Source organism: Cheilinus undulatus, linkage group 7, assembly GCF_018320785.1.
Source record: "Cheilinus undulatus linkage group 7, ASM1832078v1, whole genome shotgun sequence".
Taxonomy (NCBI): Eukaryota; Metazoa; Chordata; class Actinopteri; order Labriformes; family Labridae; genus Cheilinus; species Cheilinus undulatus.
The window spans coordinates 33873533-33882351 of record NC_054871.1 but is presented as its reverse complement, the minus strand read 5'-3'; the positions used below and the strand labels follow the sequence as shown (position 1 = coordinate 33882351).

Here is an 8819-nt window from a genome sequence, read left to right as displayed (position 1 = left end):
TTGCCTGAGAGGAAAATGACTCCATTGAGGCTGTTTATTATTCATATTTTAAGTTCTTTTTATTGTTCCAAGATGATGTGATATGGCCGGAAACCACTTTACGAATCACTTTAGGAGATACTGTAACTACTTGGTTTTGGTGGTTGTTTCTTTTCTCTGTATTTACACCGCAGAGGCGAAATTTAGGGTCAGTGCTGGATCGCAACTGCCGGCTGAACAGAAATATCAACATAAAAATCAAGTTTCCATTTTCTGTGGACTATTTCAAGTCCAAAACCACAGGGATCCACTTACAGATGGGAAACCTAAGTGGTCAAAGAGTTAAAAAAAAATATTTCTAGGAGGTGAAGTACCTAAGAGCTATATTGGATTTTAAAAAGATAAAGATAATAAAATGAAATACATCTGAGACCCAGTGGTGATGAAAGAGCGCCTTGAACTGCTTAATTTAAGGTCAGCGTTAGAGATTATTATGCAATAATGTATTTTCCAAAGAATGAGAGCAGCTCTTTAAATCAGTTCCTGCATGGAAAAATTTTATCTCAAAGTTGAGTCATGAAAAACTTTATCAAAAAACCTAACTCAATAATGTTATCTCAGCCCTTAATGAGCCTTTAATAAGTCTGATACCGTTGGTGTGAAAAAGTTTTGTGAGGTCATATAAGTGCCCAGCGTCTGGTGCTGCGGGGCATGGATCATTTCCCGACTCTGGAAATTGAGTCAGAGTCAAACTGTGTCCTGCCCTGGCTTATTACTGGCTGAGAGGATCGCCCATCCCAGCAGCATAATTCCATCTGGGCTAAATATTTATACAGAGGGGGAACGACATCACTTATCCACAACACATTCATTCACATAAGAGAGAGGGAGCTGCTTCCAGAGCGGAGTTTGACTGATCTGCTGGGTTTTCCTAAAGGAGCTTCACTTCTTCTGACTGATATCTGCTGAAACAAGCTTTCAGGAAAAGTTTCCTACTAACTACAGGCACAATGAGCTTCTTTAGCTACTTTTTTTGTTTGGTTCTCTGTTTTTATCAGATTGGGAGGAATCCTGCTAGTGGTAAGTAAACATTTTCTTTGTATCACAGGAAAATAGAAACACAAGCTCTAAAAATAACAGCATGGATAAGCCCTTAAAGTTATTATATCAAAGGGACTATTTCTTATATAGTAAATACTTGTTTTGTTGTACTTTTTTCAAAAAGTCGTGTTTATTTATGCACTTTTCCTGGGATTTTGAGGATATATATATCTTTATGTCAAAAAATATATAAATATTTTTTGCAGTTAGTTCCAGATACTTACAGGTGTTTTATTAACAGTTTTGAAAACATTATTGTAGACAGCTTCTGTTTTTTTGGACATGTTTTGTTTTGACAACAAACATTGTACAGTTAAAATAAGACAGTTTTATTGAATAGAAACCAGAAGAAGTCAAACTAACCCTTGCATTTACCATTTGTTTTCACAAACCTTAACGTGTGTATATGTATATAAAAGTTGACTTGTATTTTGTATATGTGTGCCACTTTCTTCAGCTGGGATGTGTTGGCTGCAGCAGAGTCAGGACCAGAGGTGTGACATGGTACTGATGAGAGGGGTGACCAGAGAGGAGTGCTGTGCCGGGGGCCGCCTGGACACAGCCTGGTCTAACACCAGCCTGCCAATGAATGAGGTCAGCCTGCTGGGCTTCCTGGGAATTGTCTCCTGTAAACCCTGCAAAGGTAAACAAACAAACCACTTAAAGAAGGAGGAATCGGTTTCTTTTGTTTGTTTTCGTTTATCACTGTGTGGGGTTATATTCGTCATTGCATGGGAACCAGAAATTAGCTGAAAAGCTTAAAACTCAAAGTTTAATTCACAACAGACCCACTGTGAATAAACAGTCTGAAAAATAAAAAGCTGGACTCCAGTAAGAGACAAAGTGTCAAAGGTAGTTTTAAAGAAGGTTTTTTGAACTTTTAAATCACTGCTTGGATATCAATTGCAGACTCAAAACAGAAGGTTTAACATATTAAAGAACTGGCGGTTCTTTCAACAAAATATCTTCTGTGTCTGAAGTTTGTGAAAGTTAATTTGAACCACGTCATTTGTGAATCAACACAATGTGTTCCCAGTGCAGCCTTCTAACAAAATGCAGACGTGGATTCAGGAGACGCATTCCACTTAACTCCACCCAGCTGTCTTACGAAGCTTCTCCTCCAAAAAGTCTCTGCAAGGTTCATTCAGGTTCACTTGCAGATAAATTCTGTTTTTATTAGCCACACTTGCACTATTTTATCAATGGCCAGAATTGTGAAGTCCAGGAAAAGCTAGCTACAATCATTTTTGGCAACAACACCAGCCATGACCCTTTTCATGAGTAAAATACACCAAAACTTGATTGTATTGAGGATAAACTACACAGGCAGAGAGAGGAGAGTCAAAGTGAAGTAAAGTGAAAAAGTAAACAACTATATTGCTTGGAAAATGAATGAATTCAGTACAATCAGAAACCATGTTCCTCCTTTTTTCCCTCTCATTATAAGTTGACTTACTTCAAAGCTAGTTAAAAAGGAGCCTTGATTGCCTCCAAGAGCAAAATAACAAAGAAACATTTCCTGCAGGCTGAAATAACGCCTGCCACATGCCCAGATGTCTGGCACTCATGGTGTGCAACACTCTCTGCATCATTAGGAATTCTGTGGAAATAAGACTAAGTTATCATAAAAATGTGTACACAACAGGAGAGGGAGAGAGTGGAGACAAGGAGAGTTGGAGGAAAACACTGCAATAAAGCAGGATATTGAAGTGCTGTAGAGACAGGAAATAAGAAATAAGTTCTTCATTGTTTACAGAATTCTCAGGACTGTTACTCCTGATCATCTCTTAAGACTAAAAAAGGTCCTGGGAGGAGTTGTGTGTGTTGTCTAAAGTTGCCTTGGCACTGTGTAGGATTACAGTTCATCCTGTGCTTTTGACACAGCAGGGTTTCAGAGGAGCCCGGGGCTTCCTCACTTCTCAGCCAGTAAACTTCTCTGACAGTTATTTGAACTCAGTCTACCTCAGAGCGCCTCCATCCCTCTGCAGGAGCTTAGCCCAGTCTGTGTGCAGCCGTACACATTAGATGTTATGAAAACACACCGGTTTCAGATCCCATCCAGCAAGACACCCCTGTGTGTAACAGTCAATAAAGAGTTGTGATTATTATAAATATTGTGCGGGGTGAAAATAGCATTTTTGTCTGGGAAAACCCCAGATATGAGGATTGTTTTGAGAGAAAATGCCTGTGGGTCACCTGATGTCTGCAGTTTTGTTAATACAGTAACATTACACTGATATGGTGCAGCGGTCACACTAAAATGAAACCATTGGCTGTGCTTTTGTAGAAACATGCGAGGGAGTCAAATGCAGCCCCGGGAAGATTTGCAAAATGAAGTTGGGGAGGCCCCAGTGTGTGTGCAATCCAGACTGCTCTAACATTACCCGGAAGCATGCTGTGTGCGGCAGCGACGGGAAGTCATATAAGGATGAGTGTGCTCTTCTGATGGCTCGCTGCATGGGACATCCAGACCTGGAGGTCATGTACCAAGGAGACTGCAAGAGTGAGCAAGTTTAATCTTTACTTCCAAGCTTTTCTGTCCTGCGTTAAAACAAATATTTATATTTTTTTGCTTCTTTCTTCATGCACTCCAGAGTCGTGCTCCAATGTGGTGTGTCCAGGTACCCATACATGTGTGACCGACCAGACAAACAGCGCTCACTGTGTCATGTGTCGCACAACTCCTTGCCCAATTCCCCTGCCATCTGAGCAGCCGATCTGCGGCAATGACAACATCACTTACCCCAGTGCCTGCCACCTCCGTCGAGCCACCTGCTTCCTCGGACGCTCCATAGGAGTCCGCCACTACGGCCACTGCAACAGTAAGACTTTATGAACACTTCTCCTTTTTCTGATCATCTATATTTTAAATCAGGCTTAGGCTTTACTTTTTTATTAAAGCACCTTCTGACTCTTGTTTTGGCAGGTCCCCCTCGGAAATCCAACAATTTCCACGCCAGTGAGGAAAATGCAGTCTAAAAGGACACCTAATATTGTCAAGAGACAAGCTGGTCGACAAACAGTTCCAAGTGCCACACCACAAGCTTCCCATGATGACCTCTTTTTTTATGACAATCACTCCCCCCTCCCCTTTTTGTATACAGAATGACATGTTTGATATGAGAGTCCTCTCTTGGAAGACATACCTAAGTGTAACTGCCTCAAAAAGAGCTTCAAAAAATCTGCAAGCAATCAGTGTTCATCTTGTGTAAGTTTGGAAAGTACAGGCAGATGAACACTGAGATATCTCTGAGCTCTTTGGTAGATGTGTGGATATTGTAAATAGAACACCACTACTATTTATTGGAGAAGGTAACAACTCTATTTATGTTTTTATCCTAGCAATAAATCCATGTATCCTTGGGAAAGCTGACAGAAAAAAATGTATTTATTGTGTTTTTTATTTGTATGTACAATAGAGGGCCTCGTGCTTTGGCGCACTACAACTTTTATACAGTTTTTACAGTCTCCAGTCCCCCCAATACAAACAGTTTTCCCTCCTAAACTGATGGAAAGCAACACCAATTTGTCTGGAAAGTTGGTACCACTTCAGTCTGCCGATGTGGTTTCAGTTCACCACAAACAATAACAGGACAGTTGTACTGTATATACACAAGCTTTTGTGTGGAGGTGAGTAACTGATTCAGCCTAAACAAACCTGTGTAGTCTAAACATGTTTACTCTGGATCCTCATACAAACTGAGAAACCAACTGATCACTATAAATAACTGTTTGTAGGCATCTAAGAAGAGTGTTGGTACGACCTCAAGTGCTCTGCAATACCTCCTCTGTTGAGCACTTGGCTTTTCTGAATGCATTTTCTATTTCATTCCATTGCTGTTTGCCTGCTTTGATTTGATTGGAACTTTCTGAAGATATTTCTGGACAGTCAAATGTAATTAGAGATGTCTGATTGAAAGGATAATTGAATTTGTCTGAGAATCTGCTGCAGTTAAGGCCACCCGAATGTACCAGATTGTACTGCTATTAGAGATGAGACAGTCTGTTTGTTGATGATGCTGGTAAACTCGGGAGGTATGAAACAAATGGTCTACTTAAATGTCAAAGAGATCAGATAAAATCTCCCAAGTCAAAGCAGATGAAAGACAACTCCTCCTGTAAATAAAAGTCTCATATGTACCTACCTGTGTACCTACTGTGAAATTTGAATGATAAATACATTAACATATTTTTGTATTTTTGTACTGTCGTTTCAAAACAACATAAAGTTTAACATTTGTCACAATTCTGACTCCTTTCTTGTTGTTTTCTGTGATAACCATGGATACAAAGAAAGTACCATGGGTGGGGGATAATGTTTTGCTCTCAATCAAAACAATAATAAACAATGACGTGTACTGGTTAACACTGCACGCATTTTAGGATAGCTTGCAGTGTTAACCAGGAAAGCAACCTTTAACACCCTCATGTGAAATTCATGGTCACTGAGTTACTGCTCGGTAGATACAGTTTTTCGCTGAACCGAGTCAATCAACAAGTAATCAACAGAGGTAAGCAGAGCTGAGCGCTGCATCTGATCTCTACTTGTTTGGAAATGTCTACTGAGGCTACAAACCTATGGAGTCTGGGGGTCATGGGTTGGGGGGATAGGATGCAAGGTACAGGGGTTGGAAGGTGGGGACCCAGGTGCTTTGACCCCTACTGTCAGAGACTGGTTCTGGGGACTTGGAATGACATCTCTCTGGTGGGGAAGGAAACTTCAGAAACCTCAGATTCAGGAGGAACAATTCCTGTTCTATCCTGGTCGTGGGACAGTGGACCAGCTTTTTACTCTCGCACGGCTTCTTGGGCATGTAATTTTGCTCATCCAGTCTACATGTGTTTTGTAGACCTCGAGAAGGCTTATGACCGTGTCCCTATGGGAGTCGTGGGGGATGCTGCAAGGAATATGGGGTCCAGGGACACTGCAGTGAGCCATCAGGTCCCTGTATAGCCAAAGTGACAGCTGTAGTTAGCATCCTAGGTACGATGTTGGAAACATTTCTGGTGCTTATTGACCTCCATCAAGGCTCCCCTTTGTCTTGGATTCTATATAAGTGATTTTCATGGACAGGATCTTGAGGTACAGTCAGAGGGGAGGAGGAAAATGGTTGATTGCTTCCTCCAATGTGGGGAGGGTGTCTTCACCCCAACTGAGAGAGTTCAGGTATCAAGGTCTTGTTCACAAGTGAGGGTAGAATGGACCATGAGGTTTGACAGGTAGATTGGTGCAACATCAGCAGTATTGCAGACATTGTACTGGACCACTGTAGTGAAAAGGGAGCTGAACTGGAAGGCAAAGCTCTTGATTTACTGGTCAATCTTCATTCCAACCCTCACCTATAGTCATGAACTCGGGGTAACGACCAAAAGAATGAGACTGCAGGTTCAAGCCGTTGAAATGAGGTTCCTCAGGAGGGTGGTTGGTTCAACCTTAGAGATAGTGTGAGGAGCTTTGATATGTCAAAGTAGAGCCGCTGCTCCTTTGTCTCGAAAGGAGTCAGTTGAGGTGGTTTCGGGCATCTGATTAAGAGGCCTCCTGGATTCCTCCCTTTGGAACGTTCAACTTGGAAGAGGCCCTGGGTAGACAGACCCAGGACTCGCTGGAGGATTACACATCTCATCTGGCCTGGAAACACCTAGGAATTCCCCAGGAAGAGCTGGAAGATGTCCCTCAGGAGAGGGATGTCTGGGCTGACTTGCTTGGCCTGCTGCCCGGAATAAGCGGAAGAATATGGATGGATGGATGGAATATCACACATTAGTTCATATGTAATTCTTAATATCAGCACTGCTGAGCTTATCTCTGCTCAAGGCCATGGAAACAGCACATCACTCCCCCTGAGTGTAATATTGCTTTTATAGATTAAGAATAATACACACTGTACTCTACAACTTTGGAACTGTCTGCCATTCATTTTAAAATATTTGGATTTTTCTGAACTGTGTCACAGCCTTACTCATTGCTGGTTTCAGCCAGATGAGATCACTCTTGCACCCTAAAGGGAACTGGACGGCTTCCCTCTCATGCTGGGGTGGGTCAAGCACTCAGTTCGTGCGTGCAGTGGTTCGGCCTCCTCTCCTGTGCGTGCGGCGGCAGAGTTGCCTCCATGGCAGGCCTCTGAAGACGTCATCTGAGAGGCGACGGACAATCAAATCCAGGCTGGGTGGCTTTTCACCTCCTGTCTCCTCAGGGATATCCCCCCTGCTCCAAATTAGGTGGGAGGGGTCCAGGGGATGGAGGGCGAAGGAACGAAGCAATGAATGTTTTAAAGTACTGAGGCCTGGGTACTGACTCACTTTCCTGTGTAAGTACCTCCCTTGTTTTTCTGTCTTTCCTCTCTCTCTCTCTCTCTCTCTCTCTCCTCTGAATCCTGTGCTCCACCATGCAGCAGCATCTGGTTCAACTTTAGTGAGATGTTTATATTCCTGTCCAAGTACCCTTTTATTACACTGGGAATGGAATTAGATGTTTTGTTAGTTTGAACAGGGCAAATAACAATGCCACCGAGGGGTTGTTGCTGTGCCCACACTTAAAACACACAAAGTCATCTTTTTCAGTCATGAATCTGTCAGAAGTAAATTCACAAATTGGTCTTAACTCATTATAATTGATGAACAAACATCGCTGTAAGCATGTGAAAAGACAGGACTATGTTTGACTATATATGGATTTATGCCATTTAAAAGTTTTTTATTAGATTCAGTTTTTCGGGAGGGCAGGGCCAAATGGGGAGCTCAATGATGCACAGGGGTTTCTTAGCATAATTCTGCCCCCATAGAGCTACAACAATATAAAAGCATCTCAACGCTTAAAGCTTTCTTTACATCAGGCAGCATTAAAAGCTATTTCAAAGTAGCAAACAAATTTCCAGTCAGAACGTCAGCAAAGTTGAGGCATGTTCCTGTGATTAATAGTCTACTTTAGGAAGGGCCACTCTACTGAAACTGCACTGCTGTCTGTAAGATCAATATCTAGAATGGATGAAATGAACTCATGCCTAACTCAAGTCTGCCTGGAATCTGGGTGTCATAACTGATGACCAGCTAACCTTCAAGGTTCATGTGGCCTCGATTGCTCAGTCTTGCCAATATACTCTCTATAATATCAAGAGGAACTGACCCTACCTGACAGAGCAGTCAACACAGCTCCTGGTGCAGGATCTTCTAATATCACGCATTGACAACTGCAAATGATTACTGGCAGGAATCCATGCAGGCACATTCACTGTAGCCACTGCAGTAGATCCAGAATGCTACAGCATGTCTGGTCTTCAACCAACCTGAGACAGCACATGTCACTCTTCCGTTCATCTCTCTACTCTGGCTTTTTTTTGCAGCTCACATCAAATTCAAAACTCTATTCATTGTTTACAAAGCAGTATCCAAAGCTACTCCTGTTGACTTGGAATCCCTCATCTAGTGGGGCTTTTCCACTATGACATTTCTCCATGCTAAGCCAAACGAAGCCATGCTGATTTACTTTTCCATTACAAGTTCTGCCATACCAAGAAAGGTCCTGCTCTGGAGCAAGGCCAAAGCGTGCCAGTCCTTTTGCCAGAGAGATCCACCCTCCCCTTCTGTTTCTGATATCCTGCCCTCTGATGATGGATTTTCAGCCCACAGGGAGATGCGTTTTATCTCTGCTTCTGCACCACTACTCCAACTTTTTAACAGGGGTGGTCTAATGTCAGTATTCACGGTGTGATTGAAACATTTATGACATAAGACAAAATTTA

General features: G+C 42.3%; 1 protein-coding gene across 1 annotated transcript; it reads left to right on the top strand.

The window, feature by feature from the left end:
- Positions 1-824: 824 nt before the first annotated feature.
- fstl3 (follistatin-like 3 (secreted glycoprotein)) lies at positions 825-5326 on the top strand. The gene is made up of 5 exons (XM_041792136.1): positions 825-1059; positions 1538-1723; positions 3368-3583; positions 3675-3902; positions 4007-5326. The coding sequence occupies exons 1-5, from the start codon at positions 990-992 to the stop codon at positions 4057-4059; spliced, it is 753 nt and encodes a 250-aa protein (XP_041648070.1). The 5' UTR covers positions 825-989; the 3' UTR covers positions 4060-5326.
- Positions 5327-8819: the final 3493 nt, after the last annotated feature.

Coding starts and splice junctions, on each gene's coding strand:
- fstl3 (XM_041792136.1), top strand. CDS start 990: ATGAGCTTCTTTAGCTACTTTTTTTGTTTGGTTCTCTGTTTTTATCAG. Junction 1,724..3,367: donor CTCCTGTAAACCCTGCAAAG/GTAAACAAACAA, acceptor GTGCTTTTGTAG/AAACATGCGAGGGAGTCAAA. Junction 3,903..4,006: donor CCACTACGGCCACTGCAACA/GTAAGACTTTAT, acceptor TTGTTTTGGCAG/GTCCCCCTCGGAAATCCAAC.